Raw genomic sequence first — 21,639 nt, 5'->3', positions numbered from 1 at the left:
TTAAATCAGTCTACTAGCCACTTACTACTAGTTGTCCCTACATATTAAGCTGCTAGAAAGTATTTTAACATCCAAAAAAGTAAAATTGTTGTCTGAGTACTAGAGGTTTAAAAATATGCACAATGTGGCAAGCTGAATTAACATTTATTTAACTAAATAGTTTTTTTTTTTTTTTTTTTTTTTTAAACAGGTGCCCCCCCCCCCCCCCCCCCCCCCCCCATTAATTTCACACGTGTGTAGTACAATTATGTGGTCTTGTTTCATTAATACAGTGTATACTTTTTCCTTATTTACCTTAAAAGAATGAAAGTAACACGTGACAACATGCCCCATAGGGGTGTAATTTAGGAGTTTGACAATGAACTCACTGCAAAACACAACAATACAGCATAGTTCAAAACAATGTAGGCAAACAGATAAAGAATCTCATTCAGACCATCAGAAAAACAACTGAACACATCCTTCCCCTCCCTCCACAAACAGCTGTCACAGAACAGGAGACAAACAGAGGAGCCGGAATGCTTTAAATTTCTTGAAATTATAATTTCTGAACGTTAAACATGGACTCTGTTCTTATTCACCTGTTTGGTTTCTCAATAGAATTCATAAAAATTATATATGCAAATTACATTGCTAATGTCATAGAATAGCACAGTTCTAATAGTAGGGCATAACTGAAATTCCATACCCCACAAACCTGGTTTGTGTCTTCTGCTAGTTAGCTAGGCATTAAAAAATAACAGATTTGTCTAATTTCAAATAAGCACTAAAATCTGAGAATAACTTAAGTAAGGTATTCACTATGGTTAAATGTTCAGCAATATCTTCCTTAAAAAAAAAAAAAAAAAAAAAAGCGCAGTTTTTGTGTGAAAACATTTAAACCATGTGTTACAATTAGCCCCGCTCATCCCTATCTAATAGAAAAGCTGGAACACTTACCAGCAACAAATAATACAGTAGTGAACAGTATGCTTGTAAAAATCGATGTCAAATTGTTCAATTTGAAGTTAATTTTAAGGAATACATGTTAAAACGGCTTGCCATGGCAACACTTTAATCTACCGTGTGTCGTCTCTGCATTTGATGAATCTGACGATCTTCACCTGCATACGAGAAGACAAGAACTTAAAGCTTGACGTTAGAAGTATGACTGTTTTGTGCTTTTTTTCTCTGACATCAGTCGTAGACTTTACTTGAAAGCGTCTTTCCCAACAGGAATGTAGTTTGGGGGCGGAGACTCGCAGCAACATTACATTCTGCATCCAGAAACTGTGAAATATGGACACTGCCATGAGAACAGTCGTGATCATTCGAGCTCGTTCAGCTCTATTCATAACAGAATCCAAGCACAGCACAAAGGCAGGAATGGGATTGGAGAGGTGGATGTAGTGTTTGGGCTCGGGATCTGTAGGTCATACACACGGCTGGAGTTTACGTTGAACGTTTTGTAACGAGGGTTGTTCTTTGTTGAGACATTGTTTTCTGCCTGGCTGTTTTCAGAGGACCAGCGGATCGCTGTTTCAGCCCCAAATCTGCTCTTGTATTTGGGCGGGACGTGGAGATAAAAAGAGTTCAGCATGAGGAATAACCAGGAGGCAGAGGGCTTTGATGGCGAGGCCTCCAACACCTCGATGATTTCAGGAGCCACTAGTCCGTATCAGCCGACCACCGAGCCCGTGCACTCCAGAAACGTGTTCAGGTCCATCAGGTGTGACCTGGACTATCTCAAATCAATTTTCGGTATTTTAAAAGTTATCGAAGTGGTAAGTTCAAATAGTCATAGTGTTTCTCCATTCCATGAAAAACGCATGAGCCCTAGAAATGTTTTCATTACTGAACTTCAGCAAGGTGTATTGAGTCAGTCTTGAGCAGGACAGCAAAAGTAAACTTCATCAACAGTGACATGGTTTATCTTTCTTTCTTTCTTGCAGAGATTATTTTAATTATTCTTTTCTCTTCTCATGTAGGACTGTAAGCAAGACAAATTTTTTCTATTTTTTGGATTTTATTCGAGGTAAAATATTTAAGGCAAAACGGATGTCTCCATCATCCAAACAGTCATCATCATCCAAAAAAAAAAAAAAAAAAAACTTTTTCTGCAAAAGTCAGATGACGGATCTGCTTTCCACATTTTTCAGTTAGATATTCACTCCTGATAACATTCTTCTCATATTGGATTAGTGTGAGGAGGGCAGATTTCCTCTTTTTGGGGGATTTTAAATAAAAATATTTCCTGTTGGATACATGCCGACAGGCATCAAAATCTCTGGAATGCATTGGTGACGGAGGGGAATGATGTCTGGAGTCTGAATGAATTAACTTTCAGATTGCACTTTTTTAGGTGTCCTTGATTGGCAAAACCCCCAAAAAGCTATAGAGTCACTGTGGTCAAACAAAACAAACTCACATAAGAGCTTTCTGCCATGTGAACCTCAGCCAGATGTCGAAAAAGGAGTGGGAAGCGTAAGGAGAGAGAAAAAATGTCTCTCTGTTGTTCTGCTAGCTCAGCAAAAGCAAAGCATCTCAGACTGGGCCCTCATGGTGATGCACAGTTAAGAAACTGCATGCACAGGGGGAAAACGGAGTGAAACTAAGGAAGTCATTAGGTGAAACAAAGTCTTGTGTACACTGCCAAAGGAAACAACCTGTATGCCAAATACAGAAGATAGCTTGTCTGCTCAAAGATTGCTTAATGAATCAAGTTTTCTGCTTTTATGTGTGTCTCAAGGCAAATTACTTCACAGACAGATTTTAATCAGATTTATTAAGTGATAATACATGGAAGCACATGTACTAGCTGACATAGTGGACATGTGGAGTACATGCAATGCTTTTATCTTTATGAGCATGATGAGTGTCGTTATATCTATGCTGTTTTATGTGAACCCAGAAGCTTCATTTGCCTGTGGAGTCAAATTACAGGCAGGCACGGGTAGTACGTTTCGTATTAAATTAATGAACAGGTTAGTAAGAGGGAATGAGTTCAAATAAAAATACTGAAGTAAAAACTGAACAGGATATGATTCAGAATGTTCCCACATAACTTTTAAAATTGCAACATTCCAGTGATATCCCTTGAGGTGTTTTGAGCTGCGACCATAAAATTTCTGACTTGTTTGAGTATGTGATCAATAATTCCTCAGAACAGAGATTTAATATATTACCCATGCACTGCATATGAGAGAGGCTCCGCTAGTTAGACTTTAGATTTATTAGGTTCTTGCTTTTGTCACATGTTTTTGTGTGTGACGACTCTGAGCCCTGTGCACTGGATATGTCCCCATTCTGACCTGCTAACAATCCGAGTGCAATTTGGATTGTTTAGGATGTTTTGGGGGGGAAAATGAAGCAGATTGATCTGTAGCACAGGACTTTTCACATGGCTGCATGTTTCCTGCAGCTGGCTCGCCAAGGATATTCAACCATGGCTGTTTCTCCATGTAGTGGCCAATGATTTACCTAAGGCCCCCGTGGGATAAGGATAAGGAGGAGACTTTTTGACTGTTTAATCTTTGTGAAATGTTTTGTCCATCTGCAGATGTGGTTTTCTTGGCTAATGTCAATGGATAACCCCATTCCATTCACAAGAACAAAAATAATCATTGGACTTTTGTATACAAATATAATCTGTTGGGCTTCTACAAAAATATTATTCTTAGTGGGCGTTTCTTAGGGTTTACATAATGTGTTTTTGCAAATCTAGACAGAAAAGATTAATTGAGATTCAAGCTGTCTAATACTTACAGTAAAGCAAAAGCGTACTAATTAAAGCACCACTGCTAAAATACATTTTTAATTAACAGTAATTAACTATACAATAAAATAAGCATATTCTTATCACTTGGTCGGTAAGGTTTTTTAATTTAATTTAATTTAAATTAAATTTGAAAGCACCAAGGCTGCATTTATTGATTAATAAAACAGTATAACATTTTTATTGCAGTTTAAAATAACTGAATTTTACGCAGCCGTTACTCCAGTTTTCTGTTACATGATCCTTTAGAAATCACTATAATATGATGATTTTGTGCTCAAGAAACATTTCTCATCAATGTTAAAAACAATTGTGCTGCTTAATGTTTTTGTGTAAATATGGCTGCATTTTTTTCAGGATTCTTTGATGAATTGAAAGTACAAAAGAGAATAGAAATCAAATAGAAATCATTATCATTGTTGTTATAAAAGAAACATAAATTTCTTTACTGTCACACCCTTTCTAAATAAAAGTATTTAATTCTTTTAAAAAAATAAAATAAAGATCTTACTGACCCCATACCTCACTAATCAACTAATCAGTTGCTACTAGTCGTCCCTAAATTAAATGTCCTTTGGTAGAGGTACTATCCAACCTTTTGTTTTTATATGGCTTTCTTTCAGTTTGACCAGGAAGGACCCTGTCTATTTAAAATGTAGATTCAGCCCTGAAGGGCAAAAATATCGACCTTTCCACTGTCTATGCGAGTTCTGAGAATAAAACCACTAGGGGCCGGTTGCATAAACCGGTAAGACTGGTCTTACAAGTTAGACATTATTATTATTATTTTTAACCAGTTACATAAAAAATGTAGATTGCCCTAATTTGATACCGAAAAGTAAGACTGTATGCCCCTTGATTAATTGCTAGTGGGTCATACTCAATCTTAACATAATGGCTATGTTTATGCAACTGGCAGGTGATTTCACCTTGTGTCATTCTGAAATGTTTTTGGAGCTGTCTTAGGCAGTTAAGTAGCATCATAAATGTGTCATTTTACCTTAAAGGATAGAGTTTTGATAAGGAAGAGTTAAATATAATGAAAGAGCTCTGTAATTTAGAGAGTTGATGGACTTACTAGATGCTTTTTGCCTGTGTACTTCTCCACTCACTCTTGTGAAACTTATGTAATGTGGAGAGTTTGCTTGTCTGCAAACATGTCCAAGGTCAAGAAGCTTTGGAATAGTGGTTTAAATTTTGTGCAAGGAACAATTCCCTTTAGGCAAGGAAAAGACTGTTGGGTGGGAGCTGGAAGGCTCATTTCCGTTTAAGGAGGAGCTCTTGGAACACTGCAAGCTGTCAGACCAATCCTCCCACCATTAATTTTCTGGGCACAACAGATGGCGTGTGTACAAACTGGGGATTTGACTCCATGTGGCCATTGCTACAAGGAACTTGCTGATTGCCTAATGTAGGGGAGCTCTGAAGGATGACAGGAGGAGGGTGGGGAGTGAAATATAAACACTACTCAAAATCTTAGGCTTTCTGTGTGCCTGACACCTGCTGCCTTGTGGGACTCGTGCTGTAGTGCATTTATCAAGATCAATGACCTCATCTCCAAATACACATATTTAGCCTGTCTTTTTGATAGTGCATGACAGTCAGCTAAAATGATGCTGGCTCTGCTGACACTGTGACAGGAACGTGATGACATGAGTAGTCATTGGTCCACACTTCCCTAATGTGATCAGTGCAAATAATCCGGATGGATAAGCTGCAATAAGCGGTTGACACTTTGTGATAACATTCAGCCTTTCTATGAAATTCTGTAGAATATTTAATTACAGAAAATTTTTGGAAGCAAACTACTGCTGGTGGCTATTTTAACTGAGTGCATTATGATATAGCAAATTAGATGTGTTGCCAACTCCAAGGTTGGGGGCTCTTAAAGGTAAAGTTCACCCAAAAATGAAAATTATGTGATCATTTGCTTACACTCATGTCATTCCTATGGAGCCCCGCACATGACATGCAAGAGAAAAAAAAAGTAAATCGTGCGCACGATTTGGCCTACTATTTTTTTTTTTCCTGCATGTCATGTGCGGGGCTCTGTACATTCCAAACCTGTAGATATCTTTAATTTATTTTTGTTTGTTTCTTCCATACAATAGAAGTCAGTGGTCACCAAACCTGTTTGGTTACCAACATGATTCAAAATATCTTCTTTTCCACAGACAAAAGGAATTCATACAGGTTTAGAATGACGTAAGGGTGAGCAAATGATGACAGAGTTTTTATTTTTGGGTAAACTGTCCCTTTAACAAGGCACCTAATCGCATTTTGAGACTGTTGGTTGCTTTGAATAAATGGTTCAGTCAGAATAAATCAACCATCTGGAAGGGAAAGAACTAGGAAGAGAATGTAAACGTAATTTGATTTAGTGTCTTCATGCTTTCACAAGCTGCTCTTGATGCAACAGTCAGAAGTTAAAATAACACAATTTATAGAAGCACATTAACACATCATATTTTGTTGTAAATGGTATTTGTTAATATATTTATTTAAGCCAATAGTAAAGCTATAAGAAATTTCTGTCTTCATAAAACTATGCTAATTCAGTTTGATAAGTTGATAAGATATGTATAACAAATGCTCTTTATCTTATTAAATGTTTTATTTTTGATATTTGTTTTGTAAAAGAAAAGAGGAAAGTCTTTTTGTATTGTAGATCAGGTGACTGCTGCCATGGAAAATCTTTGATCTGTTCGGGTCTCATACAGTAATTGCAGTCATGCTGGCTGTTGCTTGACTTGATTTGCATTTCAAATGCACAGCATGAGCTTCTGAGAAAGAATGCAGAATTTTGTTGGGTCTTATTTTCTTTATTGTTTGACAAGTTGATTGAAAGGCCCTGAGCATTCAATATTTTAGTCCGCAAATTAAAAACTGTTTTTGGTCCCTCTCAAATGGGACCCTTTGCAGTTTTCCACAGACTCCACACTTTGGTCATGTAATGCATAAACTTCTTGAATAGCAGACCCAGCCATCAAGTTAATTCCAGTGTGGACTTCACAAAAGGTGCTTTGTGGCTTCATCTTGAGCACACTTATGGACCATAAGATGACAAAATGGAGACCGTCATGGTCCAGTGGATTGGTTTTTGCTTTTATTTTTCAGCATCAGGAGAGTCTACATTTGTTGGCTGACTATCACTGTTGTTGTTCCATTAGCAAGCCTGCGTCCAGTGCTTTATTCCTCACAGAAATCATTCATTTTGTGGGGAGGTTTCCACATTGTGCTTCCATTTCTAGATGTGTGCATCTGCTGTATGACAGCATCCGGTCCAGGCCAGCTGGAAATGGCCCCCGTCTGGATGTTGGAATGTTTTGTGGCAGTGGTTCTGTCTCCTCTTTTGGAGCGAGCCAACCTGTAATCTGTCTGAGGTTTTATACTGGAGAGTCAAGGCTGCATAACACCTAAATAGCATTTTAACCTCAGAATTCTTCCCGTGCTGTGGTCTACTGACAAATGCGGCAGGAAAACATTGGTGAACCCTCTGCGACTTCAGTAGGGTTCAACATACTCTGCAAGACCCTGTTATGACCATGTGGAAAACGCATTACAAAGTAAGCCCTGAATGTAGATGATTCATTTATACCTTGAAACAGCCTTTCGAGAAAAATACTTTCTTGTGGTTTTTCACAAAGGACTACATTGTATTATATTGTAGTCTTAAATCAGACACCATGATTTGCACAGAGATAAATCAGCATAGTTGTATCGTTTAAGTCAACATCGGATGCTGGCTTTGATTTTCTGCTTGATAAAATAAAGTGAGTTGTTTACTGCTGGGACAAATGCTTGTTGTTTTCTCCTCTCTGTTGCAGGTCCTGGCTCTTATTTCTTTCATCTTTATTGAGACCATCATGATGTGCTCGCCCTGTGCCGGTGTCTACCTCTTTGAGTTTGTCAGCTGCAGTGCCTTCGTTGTCACAGGCGTCTTGCTCCTCATCCTTAGCCTGAACCTGCACACCAAAGTGCCGCATGTCAACTGGAGTCTAACAGTATGTCATTCTTATTAACTTATTGATTTGATTTCCACACAAAGCTTCAAAGACTTTTAAAAGGATAGCTCACCCCAAAAGTTAAAATTCTGTTGTCATTTATTCACCTTCATTTTGTTCCAAAATTAGCTTTAGCATTACTTTATTTTAAGTCATTATTTAGTTGTGTTTTCTGTCATTTTCCGATGTGGAGCATTTGCTATAAAAACAAAACATTTTTTACAGTGCCACTATTTTTCCTTCAATCATTTTTTTTTTATGGCATAATATATGGTCCAAACCTGCTCCTGGAGGGGCACTGTCCTGTAAAGTTTAGCCTCAAACATACCTGCCTGGAAGTTTCTAGTATGCCTAGTAAGACCTTGACTAGATTGTTCAGGTCTGTTTAATTGGGGTTGAAGCTAGAAGCTGGCCCTCCAGGAGCAGGTTTGGATACAATTTTAAGAAACGCTTGTGATAATAGATTATGAGAAAGCATTAGTTATTTGTGGCAATCAGCTGCCTACATAAATAAAACAATTTTTTGGTTGCCATGACACTAATAATTCGAAAAATAAGCTGCTCTCTTGTGTCTAGTGCTGCCGAGGAGGAGGCCATGCACACGGGGTTCGTATTGCTCAGAATGGGAGCTTGTGTGCTCACAGCTCTCATTAAACTCGCTTCTAGCAAACATGAATGGCTGCTCTTGGGAGATGAATTTACTGATTCACTGAAAGATTAATAAGGCATGGTTCCCTTTGTCCCCCTGCCTATACACACACACTCACTCACAAAGCTCAGCATAATTGGACCTCAGTGCTGTGGATCTATTACAGAGCTTATGATGGAAAAGACTGTAGAGTTTTATTTCCAGAGCTGTGCATGTACCAAGAAAAGTAACAGCAACTCGCATCCAATGATAGCTATCACGTTGCATTATGATATACACAAGAATATGTGCTTAACCTCACACAGACAAGAAGAAAGTGCCTCTACCAATTTAAGTTCAAATTTCTGTTTTCTTTAATATTTCATTTGCCCTCCCAGTAGACGTAGAAAGTTGAACCCTTGTTTGCGAACTGCTTTCAAAAAATCCTATATTTATGCTTTTAACATAGGTCTTTTTAATCATGATCACTCTCGAGTTATTAAGCATCATTTGCGATATTGTCCCACTGTTTATTTATCTTACTTTTTTTTTCTTTCATTTGACATTTCTTTTATCTTGCACTGGTAACAAGCTTTCATGCTTGAGGTTGCCAGATGTCAAGAGTTGGAATCCCCCAATCAGTGTTTTATAAAATCTCAGCCTGGTAACTGCACTGCAAAAAAGCATTGATGATCTGGAAATACTGACAAACATATATGTTGGATTTTAGTGATCTCCATTGCGATATTCTGCTCAAAATAAAAGTGTAATACATCCAGTCTGTTTGCTGTGACTAAATCTGTGAGCAAACCTTCTCAGTGACGAACTGTAATAAATCCAAACATGAATCTTGACTATATTGTTTGCGATTATGGGTGCTGAATAGATGCATTTACACAGCCTTTGTGCTAATACAAAGACTTTTTGTTGTTTTAATAGAAAAACGTTAACATACTTTTAGATTTATTGGAACCAATATTAGGAATTTCAATGTTTTAGCTTTTGTCAGAAGCTTCTTAAGGTTTTACCAGTTTTCATAATGTAGGGAGTGTGTTAATGTATATAATAAGTAAATCAAGAAACTAGATGAGGTAAAATAAACTCTTATGAGTATGAGCTGATTTTCTCTTGATTGTGCTTAAGTGTGTTAAATGTGAACAGATTCTCAAATGAGAACAATTGTCAATAATTGCAATTATAATTTTTGATTATCAGTTTAACCATTTATTGTGCAGCCCTAATTTAACCTCAAGTATACATGTATAAAGAAATCATAGAGCATTACATTTTGATTTAGGACTAGACCTTTACTCTGTCTTAATGCTTTGACAAGTTGTTTGTTTTGGCACTTTTTTTTTGTTTTGTTTTTTTGTATCATTTTATTTTATAATCAGTGGAGAAATAACAGGAAATGGTGGGGGTTAAAAGATGGAATGAGATCAGGAAATGTTGAGAGCCAGATTATGTTGGTCGTGGGGGAGATATTAAACAGGGTTTTCGAAATGTCCAAGCCATGAGTGTGAGTGTGTATGTTTGTGTGTATTTTGAATACTGACGAGTTGGGGTTTTCTTGGTATTGCCATGGCTCATTGGGAGAACCGTGATCTTTAGGACCATTTCAGCTGTGGTGGGGCTTTGGAGGTTTTGGACTGAGCATCATCTCCTGCCAGGCGAACCCTATGGGTCCAGGCCTCTCATTTGTTCTGGAATGGATGCACAGGGACGGGGGTTTGTTCAGTAACAGCCTTGCTCTCCTGCCCTCCTTCATGTTTGTGTCTCTTGACTTTCGTAACTTCACCGCTGCTGTGCTTCAGGAACTTTCACATAACACAGTGCTAAAAGTAAACGGTACTTTTTGGTCCTGTAATTGTGGTCTCAAAAGAGGGTTTTTTCCCCCTTTTTTTTCATTTTGAGATAAAGTCCTCCCAAACCCAGCAGCAATTAAACTTCTCCCTATAAAGAGCAGAACTGTGTGTTTTAAGTCGTAAAATCTTTTTTGCACTAAATCTGTGCATGTCTACTAACATTGATTTACTTTACATGGCAGCTGATCGGAGCGTACGCGCAAAGCGTAGTTTCTTTCGGCAGTTGGCTACAGAGGGGCGGTTGTGAAGGACGGTCCGTCTATTGTACAGCACCCCCTACTCCCGCTGAGTGCTTTGATGGTGTGATTCAGTGCCAGGCTCAAAGGGGGCTGGCATGGTGACTGACATTATTGAAAGTGATAGGTCAGTAGAATGAGCGCATTCAGTTCGCGGTGGTACTCTGGCACCATTGTACCCATTCACAAACCTTCTCTAACCGCACACATATACATACATACATACACAGAAAAGCACGGCCAGTGTTCACTAAACACAACTAGAAATAGATGGTGTATTTTAACAGGAAATGAGGAGAGATTTGACTTTGTGAGGTGACGGGATAATGATTGGTTTTACATTGTGTGCTTTGATAGAATGGCCTCTCTGAGACTTGAGACGCCTTGCAGTAAACCTATGATTATGTGTCATTACTGAACATGAGCTACAGACCGATTGCGAGAGGGCTAGAGATGCATTAAAGATAAGTAATTTGGAAATGGGATTCATTAAGACTTGTAAAACAGCATAAATTATTATTATTCAACTAACTATGGCTGCACCCAAAAGCTGAAAAATGCTGCCTCCACAGGCATCATATAGGAGGTAGGGAGGCAACATGGCACGTCTGAATCCTATGATCGTGTCACATCCTGTCTACAGAGATACCTTTATCTGATCGATTTTAAAAGGCAGCATAGATATATCCTTTGCTGCCTATAATATAATATCTGGTGCGTTAGATACAGTAACAGTTCGGCAAAAAAATAAAAATGGCGGCTGAAAGTTGAGGTTGTTGGTCAGTTTGTGTATAAATGCAAGTTTTTGACCAACTTTTTTTTTTTTTTTTTTCATTTTTGTAGTTTTGTCAATTGTGTAGTGATTAAATATTTGCTTAGTTATCACCAAAGCTCTCTCTTTTTTTGTTGTAGATCATTAAACCATTATGCTGACTCCGTGCCTCGGAAGTCTGTCCAAAATCAGTGTTGAGAGGTACCTTCGGGCACAAACACTGCCTGCGAATTCATTGCCTGATCGGGCAGCAGGGCAGGCTTTCGGATGCAGCCGATGTAGATGTAATAACTAATTGTGTAGGGAGCATTTCCAGATGGAGGACAAGGGTTAATATAGCAGCATGCTGTCTCTCTACATAAAGAGCATCAGAGAGCCCCAGCACACCAAATAAAGGCCTAGGAAAAGCTTTTAGCAGCTTCATTTAAAGCTAATCTCACCAATTAGGCGGATGAAGAGATATGACTGAACCTTCAAGATTCAGGTTATTTTGCCCTGCAAACTTGGAATGGGTTTTTTTTTTTTCTTCACATTTCCTAGATCTATGGGCCTCCTGTTGCCTAAAGCAGTGTGTAACTCAGTATTAACGCACCACTGAGAATATTTGGCACAGAAGCTCTGCTAAGACCCCGCCTTATTCTCTGTTTGTCTTTTTCTTACACACATATGCATGCATGATTTTACATTGATTTTCTGCTTGAATATGGCTCTTGTGCATAAATAACTTTTTGGGCAACAGTTTGCTGAATGCTCTGTCCCCCGTTAACACACTCTAATAGGTGTAGAAAATATAAAGTGTTTTTTTCCCCACTGATTCACTGCACTTGAGGGTGATGCTGCCCAGATGTACACAACTCTTCAAAAGTTTGGGGTCGGTAAGATTTTTTAATGTTTTTGAAACAAGTCTTTATGCTCACCCAGGCTGCATTTAAAAATGAAGTAAAAATGATAATATAATCAAATATATATATATATATATATATACACACACAGTGCACAGAATCTATATTTTGTAAATATGGGCTTTGGAAACTAATGTTATTGTGCTTTGGCTACAGTAGGTAGTTCCAGTGAGAACAACAACCATGCATGTCATTTCTGCAGGCTGCATCTTACTCTGTGAGATAAACAGTCACTCTTTTCATAGCTTTTGCTGGCTCTGAGACACTTGCTTGGTATTTCTCCTGCTCTTTGTCTAGCAAAAAAATCCCTCATCACTAAATGAAAGCTTAAAATGAAGACCTGATTATTTCAGGGGCCTTGTCACAAGTCACATTGTTTTTTTTTTTCACACTTAAAACAGTGTCTTCTTTTGTGCTAAGAAATAAGTCTCCAGACAGTTCTCTCCCAAGTGGTTCCATTGTTGTCAGCATTATGTCTGAGAATGATTCAGTGGGCTATATAACACTTTTAATTGTCAAGAAATTACTTCTCTTTAAATGTTTTGGTTCCAACATACTTACCTGTTGATCAAACATTGCCTTAAACTTACATCAGAAAATTTTTATTTCATTTTATTTAGTAACTTTTAGGAGGGTGTACTCATTTTTGCTACACAACATTTTATCACCTTGATAAGAAAATCTTATTTTCCTGAATAATTTTGACATGCTTCTTTGGTAATTGATTAAGCAGACTTGCTGGATCATTATATCTCTAAAGAACCCTAACATGTCTTTTAAGTAATTGAGTAACTGCTGATTTTCAGAAATTTCAGAGGGGGTGTACTCATTTATGCTGTGCACTGTATATAATTAAATATTACTTTTTAAAACAATTTTTTTCTATTTAAATATATTTTAAATAAAATATAATTTATTCCTTTGATGGCAAAGCTGAATTTTCAGCATCAGTACTCTAGTCTTCAGTGTCACATGATCCTTCAGAAATCATTCTAAATATGCTGATTTGATACTCAAGGAATATTTCTTATTATCAGCATTGAAAACAATACAATTTCATATTACTTACATTAACTTAATCGTTGTATGTAAACCTCCATGATTGTATTTATGAAGCTATTGTGAAGTATGTTCATCATTAAGTAATTCTGTGGACTTAGTACTTTAGTTTAACCTCAAGCATATGCTTTGTATTCTTACACTTAGAATATTTAAATGCGGCAGCAGTTTTTAACATTATGTGTGTTTCAGAGTTTGTTTTGGCTTGCATTTGATCCATCTGTTGAAGTATGTGTGAAGGCAAAGGCTGGCTTGGCATGTGTTTGAATGATTGAGACCTTAGCCTGGTTTTGGCATATTAGTTAGTGTTCTATATTGCGTGTGAGACGGACATGGTTTCACTTGAGTGAGTGTGTGTGTGTGTGTGGATGAGAAAGAGCGAAAGACAGTGTGGGCAATCATGTGAGACAGTGTGGGCAATCACTCCCATCATGCATTTTGTCACATGGGAGGCCATGCCTAAGTCACGCTGGAGTGCTTATTGGCTGCACACAGACAAACCACCCATGCAGCTTTATCCCTTCTCTCCTCTCAGAGTGTGTATTTATGTAGGTTTTAATGATAAAGAGAGAGAAACTAAGACTTTAATGTTCTGAATATATATATATATATATATATATATATTTTTTTTTTTTTTTTTACTTATCTTATTGCAAAAGTTTAATTCGCTACAACAGTGTTCATCATACTGTACGTCACAGAAAACCAAATGTTTAATTTTCTTAAGGCATAAAAAATATACAAGGTCAATTAATGTTAGACAAATGTAGGGAGCGCAGCACAGTTCAAAAATTCTTTCACATCTTTAGTAGTTGAACCGTAGTCAGTGATTAGATCACATAGTACATCCCTTCCTTATCCAGCAGATTCATGTCCCACTGCCCACAAGCGTTATACTGCATGTACAAGAGCCAAAAGGAGAAGACGGTCTGTGTTCAGTTGAAGACATCAAAGCCAGATGCAGGTTCATTGTGCGTCAGCCTGGGATGTGAAATTTGAGGTGCCGACCAGTGAGGTTCAGTTTGTGATGTGCTTTGAAGGGCTTGTTACATTTTACCTCCCACAGAGCCAAGGCTCAGACAGAACCCAAGTCTATTCCAGACTCTGGAGTGCACGGAGTATGATTTGGCCTCTTCTTAGAAACCTCCAACTGGTTCCTCTCATTCTCACTCTCTCCTGAAAACTTAGACTCTGCTTTGTAAAAGTATTAAAACTAAACTGTGACGTTATCATGGTAAAGTGGTGGGTGGATTAATTGAGGGAAAACTGTAACAGCAATGAACAAAAATGGGAAAGAAACTCATACCTCTACCAATGCCCATCCGTCACCTCATAACCTCATAACTGTAAATGAATGACTTTATGGCCCAAATAAAAGGTCTAACATAATTGTGCAATAGCAAATACAGCAGGTTGCACACAGCTATATTTACATGAGTTTTTGCATTTGGTAGTACTAAATGCAGCTCACTTGCAGCTCTCACAAAATCCTAGGGTTATACAAGGTTTTGAGTTAGGGGGTTTTAGTTATCATGAAAATTGCCAGGTTACACTTGATAGACCTGAACTGGTTTCTGAATGATTGCTTTAAATCACAAGTTACAAGAAAACTGACATCTGAAAGACGCTATCCTCAGTACACTGTTACAAGATAAGCTTGGGCGCTTGTTGCGCGTACTATTACATTTGCATGTTTTTTGCATATGGAGACCTTTAGTCTATATACAGTGGACCTAAAAGGTTGTTAAGCACTTAAGCCACATTTAATTAATGAAATTAAAGAAATTAATGTTTTTTATTAAGAAAGAACACATTCATTTGATCAAAAACAATACTTAAGACTTATGTTGTTAAAAAAAAAAAAAAAAAATCTATTTCAAATAAATGCAAATACATGCAAAAAAAAATGTGATTTCCACTAAAATATCAAGCAGCAGCACAACATGGATAATGATCATTTTCCTCCAAATCAGCATATTAGAATTTTTTTCCCTGTAATATTTAATATTACTGTTTTACTGTATTTTTTATCAAAATGCAGCCTTGGTGAACAAAAAATTTGATGTAAAAAATTCTTGCATCACATAACAAAATATATGTAACAAATAGTTCACAGAAGTGCACTGATAGTGTAACCACAGGTATAATACATCACATGACAACAAAGTCATTCCGAGTCCTCTGAATGAATATAGTAAATAGTTTATAATAAATAAATAAAAGTAACTAGTTGGTGTATTTGGCTCCCCCTGCCTGTCAAACTGCATCACTGCAGCATGACCACGCCTCACTGCCAGCTCCTCTGTTTTGACTCTGGTCATTAAAGGGTTTTCTGAAGTACCATATTACTTCAAACTTGTGAATGTGTAACTGTTGATATGTCCTCCCTCATGTTATTTTTTATTTCATGAGCTAACATCCATGGCCACATACACACTGCAGATAAATACAGTTTTCCTTTTCTATCTGTATACTAAGAATTTATTTATAGGATATGTGTCTCTTTTCTCCTGAAACAAATCACAGCAATGAAAGTCTATGTCTTACTTATTTGTAAATTTCGACACCACTCCCACACTTAAATGTGTTTGTCACTCCCAAAACATTGCAGTGTATATGTCTGTTTTGACAGATCAGAGATTATTTTGAATCTGAAAACATGATGTATACTATGTGCAAGTTTTAATGTTTTTTTTTTTTCCAACAGCTGTTATTCCAGTTTGATCCAACCAATTCCTGATGTCCCACCCTACATTTTTTCTTGTTCGAGAAGTCTCATAGTTTCACTTAGATATAATTATGACACAATAGGGAAGAAAAGACTATTAGAACTTGTGTTTAATGCCGACTTTAATCACATTCTCTCTTTTTCTCTTGCAGGATCTAATCAACACTGCCACCAGCACCTTGTTCTTCTTTCTGGCTTCACTGGTTTTGGCAGCTCTCAACCATCAAACTGGAGCAGAGATTGCAGCTGTGGTACCTATCAAGCTTACTCAGCTCTTTATTTCATGAATTCTGTCCCTGTGGTTGTGGTTAAATTAAATGTTTAGTCATTTCTCAAGTATTTTAAGTGGGCCCTAATCTGGAAGGGCTTTGCTGCCCTCATGTGACTGAAATGGAGCACATAGTCATTCCTGGAGAGAGTCCCGGACAGGTAGATGGCGGGAAGTTCTGAGAAATCAGTCATGATCCATTATAATGTTTTACATTGTTTGCTTTGCTTCTTAGATTTTTAACACTGAAAATCTCACTGCTTCCCCTTTTCCTCTTTCTCCGTCCAACTTCTCTTTTCATTCACAGTTTTGCTCTTACATGTTGTTTCTGTCTCAGAATTTAGAATGTGTGTCAAGTTTTTACTGCATGACTCATTACTAGATCTACAGAAGCTCTGCAGATTCCCACAGAATTTGGACACATACAGTAATGTCCAAAAGTCTTAGGCCACCACCAGCTTTGTTGTTTTAGAAATGTTTTAATGACCCTCCATATTTATTTTTCTCTCTTTATTAAAGGGTTAGTTTACCCAAAAATGAAAATTCTGTCATTAATTACTCACCCTCATGTCGTTCCACACCCGTAAGACTTTCGTTCATCTTCAGAACACAAATTAAGATATTTTTGATGAAATCCGAGAGGTATCTGACTTGTCCATAGACAGCAATATAATCAACACTTTCAAGGTCCAGAAAGGTACTAAAGACATCGTTAAAAAAGTCATCGTGACTGCAGTGGTTTAACCTGAATTTTATGAAGCGACGAGAATACTTTTTGTGCGCAAAAACAAAACAAAAATAACGACTTTAATCAACAACATCTTCTCTTCTGTGTCATTCTCATACGTTGTTTACGCTTCCAGGTTCTACATCAGAACGCCGACTCATTATTGGCTGTCTCCTGCGTCAGAATCACATATATGTGTCATGCTGCTCACGTGTGCAGCTTTGGCCAAAACTGAGCCGGCATTTGGACCTAAACACGGAAGCCTTCACTGTGCTTACTGTGTCACCTGTGTAAGGATAATGACGTTGAATTGTTGAATTGATTGTTGAATAAAGTCATTATTTTTGTTTTGTTTTTGCGCACAAAAAGTATTCTCGCCGCTTCATAAAATTCAGGTTGAACCACTGCAGTCACATGGACTATTTTAACAATGTCTTTAGTACCTTTCTGGACCTTGAAATTGTTGATTATATTGCTGTCTATGGACAAGTCATATACCTCCCGGATTTCATCAAAAATATCTTAATTTGTGTTCTGAAGATGAACGAAGGTCTTACAGGTGTGGAACGACATGAGGGTGAGTAATCAATGACATTATTTTCATTTTTGGGTGAACTAACCCTTTAAGATACAAACAGAAAATACGTAAAAAAAAAAAAGTAAAAAAAATAAATAAAAAAAATTTCAGAACACAATTGCTTCTTTAAGCAAAAATCAGTATTTAGTGTTACCTACTTCTTCCAGTTTCTCAAAGAAGAAACTCTGAGAAACTTCTCATCAGATTTTGAAAGTTTTCTTGGCCTTCCAGTCCTTTTCCATTCCATTTATTTTTAAGAGAGCCAGGTTCCTGCTATTGCTCAAGTGTACAGGGAGGTCACCAAATACTTGCCATTTTAGCCTATAGAAGGCATTTTTTTCAGATTTTTTTTCTGTTTTTTAAAACTGCATACATATTTCCTGTATTTTCTGGTTACATTATAATAAAGAAACTGAGAAATAATTATATATGGTCATTATACTATTGCTAAAACAACATCTAATGGTGGCCTAAGACTTTTGCACAGTACTGTATATTATATATTGTTTATAAAATATTTTTGCTAATTTGATTGTTGTCAGCTGTCAGTAAAAGTGTAGCACTCTCAGATCAGTCCATTTCACAGAATTTATGGAAGTAAAAAATAAAACTAGTAGTGAGATAAAAGTTTAAAATAAGAAAAAAAAAAAGTCACATTGTGAGATAAAAAGTGGCAGTTGTGAGATATAAAGTCTGTTATTTTCTTTTTACTTTGAGGCAGAAACAGGCTTCCATAAGAATGTCATTGATTTTCCTCCAAAATCCCCCAAAAAAATGCAAAAGAAAAAGAAAAAAAAAGACCACCAACTCCGTCTGGGATTGCGTGTTACAGTATTTTAAAACTGAAGCTGCCATAAACATCTCGTACTGTGCACATACCTTTCCAGTTAGTTTGTGTGTTTTGGTCGAGGCTGTTGACCTCTGCGAAGAAGTTTGTTGTAGATGCTCAGTAAAGAGAAGTAGAATGCTGAAATGATTCCCAATATTGAAACAGGATCAGATCTCTTACTCAGATCCTAACCTTTATGATTTTTGACACTTTTAGAACCTGAGCTCAGCACAATATCCACCAACACCCTAGAAGTCAAAAGCTGGGGATTTGTGCTGAGTGTTTTATGATACAGATGTTCTCAGCGGGAAACCACTTTAACACCTGGGGATTTTTCTGAACCACAGGGCACTGCAAATTCCTTCAGCTCTCACAGCCTGCCAGAGAGAGAGAGAGAGAGAGAATATTTGCTGTTATCAGCCTCATTCACTTAATATTGCCATTTATTTTAAAACATATTGATATTATTTAGAAATAGTAGATTTAATGTTATATATACTTTAACATTCACTTAAAAGTATAGTTCACCAAAAAATAAAAATTCTGTAATCATTTACTGACCCTCATGTCATTCCAAATCTATAAGACTTTGGTTAACCTTTGAGACACAAATTTAGATATTTTTAATGAAACGTTGGAGGTTTCTGTCCCTCCATTAAAAGTTCAGGTCTTCATAAAATGAATCCATATGACTCTAGCTGTTTAATCCATTTTAAGCTTTGGTTACCTGGTCTTTCAATGGAGGGACAGAAACCTCTCAGGTTTCATTAAAAATATCTTAATTTGTGTTTGAACGATTAACCAAAGTGTTATGAGCTTGGAATGACATGAGGCTCTGTAAATGATAACAGAATTTTCATTGTTGGGTGAACTATCCCTTTAACATTCATAGTTTAAAGCTGAAAACATCCCCCTCCAGTCCTTTTATAGCTATTTTGTGTGTATGTTTCTCCAGATTTTTGGGTTCCTGGTGATGGGAGTATATGGCCTGAACACATATCTGGCAGTACAGAGATGGCGTCTCAGGGATTCACGAGACGGCCCCCTGCAGACCAGCGAGTACATCCGTGCCCGCACAGCCTCGCGGGGAGAGGTGGAGTCACGGCCTGAACTGCATTAAACCACCAATAGAGACTGAGACAAGCCAAGCCCCGTCTGCATTCCTGTCACAGTGTGTTCTTCTGTGTATCCTCGTGATGAAAGCCTGATGACGGGCGGTTAGGATGAGCACTTACAAACAAACAGTTGTGTGACAAACTTCTGGCATCTTCATTATAATCAGCCTCAGGCTACCGTCATTCGACTGTATACTTAAATACTGTATCTTTCCGCTAATTAAGGGCTTTACGTTACTATGATCTGGATGAATACTGACAGAAACTCACTCCACTGTGTTCCTAAACTTCTCCCAGCAGAGAATCTAAAAGGTTTTAATAATGCCTGCAATAAAACAGATGAAGCCTGCCAGTCACCACTTGAAACCCCTTCTATTTAGCTCCATTCCCAGCTGGCTAATATGAAAGGAATGTGACTGTTTCTAAAAATGTGTCTTACCAAAGATCAGCTGATTTAAGTGATCTTTCTGACTGAAGTGGAATGGGAATTTGTGGGAGTGTTTATGAACAAAAACTGTTTTCCCTCTGCTATTGTGTTCCTGTATCAAACACATCTGAGTAAACTGCAGTTGGATTGGACCGTTTGTCCGTAGAGATGAAGTAACTAGATGTTAGGAGCACCAGTATTTATTTTAATGTAAAATATTTTTATAATACCACAGCTTTGGTAGCTACATTGTACCAAATGTAGTCGTGAATGTGACCCTGTGTTAAAACTGACAACAGCTTTCAAATTGTGTGTGTGGGTGATGGGGGTGTGAGTTTTATGAAACTTTTTAGATACTAAACTTCAGATACTTCAGATTTTTAGATACTAAATCTTGTGTGCATAGTCTATTGTTTTTGTTTTTTGTGGTTGTTTCTGTACTCAACCCTGTCCAGTTATCTGTATATATTGATTTAAGCAAGGGTAGAGTTTTTGAAGAAGGTGTATATATTACGTATCTGTGTGTTTGATATGACATTAATGAAGGGTTCCTGTTTGTATGAATTCTTATGACTGAAACTAACAGACTGTATTTGAAGGAACAAGTGTACTGCAGTACATATGAATGCATTAGCTAAACTGTGTATCTATCTTTTCTGTGTGCCTTAATTGTAGAAGCTTGACTAGTCAAAACACTCAACTTCTGAACACTAATGTTATGACAACATTAGCAGAATAACAGCTTAAACATTTGATGAACTGATCCTTGGTATGAAAATCTGTTTTTCTAAAGTGCTTTATTGATCCTCTAATGGGTCTTTTTAAAAGGAGTGTCATGGAACGACATTGTGGGGAAAACGAAATGTATGTTTTACCACAGATTTTAAAGTGTAGTGCAATTGTATGATTTCCCCCCCCCCCCCCCCCTAGAAATGATCATTTGTAATATTCGTTTATAGTCATACTTATGTCTTTCTTTCTAAAGTTCTTTAGTGAAGTCACTTTTACGTTTTGGAATAAGACCAATGTTGAAATGAAGTAATTTTTAGGTGTGGACTCACATTATAGTCACAGATAAACACTGTGTGGGCTTGAAAATGTTGAAAGACAATCACAAGAATGATTTAAGTCTTAATGAAGGACTCTGCATTAAAGTGCTGAAGTCATTGTTAATTTTTTTCCTATTTTGAAAGCAATACTGTGTGCTTATGCTTTAATAATGTGTAAAAGCTTTCACTGTGCTTTGACTATGCTAAACTTCTTATTGGAAGATTTTAGCATCAAAATAACTCCAGATTTTGACCATATGGTTTGGACTGTGTTTTCAACTTATAAATCATTGAAGTATTTCAAAAGGCGCTATGCTGACGCTTTGAGGGACTCAAATTTTGATTATGATTGTACTGTTTCTTGCTGACATTGCCCGTATTCAAGAAAGCAATGTGTTATTCCATGTAACAGTGCTATAAATTTGTATTTTTGTATTTATAGAGTTGTGCATAGCCTTACAAAATGCTAATTGTTTGAAAATATTTGTGATGGCAATCTTTTCCTCAAATAAATGGATGGATGGACGTTGATCTATAAATGAAAAAAGCCTTAATATGGTATACTGCATTTATATGGAATCCACTGCATTTTAATTCAGATCTACGGAAATACACCACATTTCACCACTAACAAACTCATTTTGCTCCTAACATTCAAAATGACTGGCAAAACTATTTGCTTAAAACAAACAATACAAC

At 37.1% G+C, this 21,639-nt stretch overlaps 1 protein-coding gene across 1 annotated transcript; it reads left to right on the top strand.

Annotated features, from left to right (window-relative positions):
* Positions 1 to 539: 539 nt before the first annotated feature.
* On the top strand, positions 540 to 21,471 carry cmtm4 (CKLF-like MARVEL transmembrane domain containing 4). The gene is made up of 5 exons (XM_051899661.1): positions 540 to 1,407; positions 1,501 to 1,763; positions 7,582 to 7,758; positions 16,101 to 16,199; positions 19,305 to 21,471. Exons 2-5 carry the CDS (start codon positions 1,578 to 1,580, stop codon positions 19,467 to 19,469), a joined length of 627 nt encoding a protein of 208 aa, XP_051755621.1. The 5' UTR covers positions 540 to 1,407; positions 1,501 to 1,577; the 3' UTR covers positions 19,470 to 21,471.
* Positions 21,472 to 21,639: the final 168 nt, after the last annotated feature.

This window comes from Ctenopharyngodon idella, chromosome 7, assembly GCF_019924925.1.
Source record: "Ctenopharyngodon idella isolate HZGC_01 chromosome 7, HZGC01, whole genome shotgun sequence".
Taxonomy (NCBI): Eukaryota; Metazoa; Chordata; class Actinopteri; order Cypriniformes; family Xenocyprididae; genus Ctenopharyngodon; species Ctenopharyngodon idella.
Note: the sequence above shows the minus strand (reverse complement) of the source record. Positions and strands in the feature narration are given on the sequence as shown.

Coding starts and splice junctions, on each gene's coding strand:
- cmtm4 (XM_051899661.1), top strand. CDS start 1,578: ATGAGGAATAACCAGGAGGCAGAGGGCTTTGATGGCGAGGCCTCCAAC. Junction 1,764..7,581: donor TTTTAAAAGTTATCGAAGTG/GTAAGTTCAAAT, acceptor TCTCTGTTGCAG/GTCCTGGCTCTTATTTCTTT. Junction 7,759..16,100: donor ATGTCAACTGGAGTCTAACA/GTATGTCATTCT, acceptor TTTCTCTTGCAG/GATCTAATCAACACTGCCAC.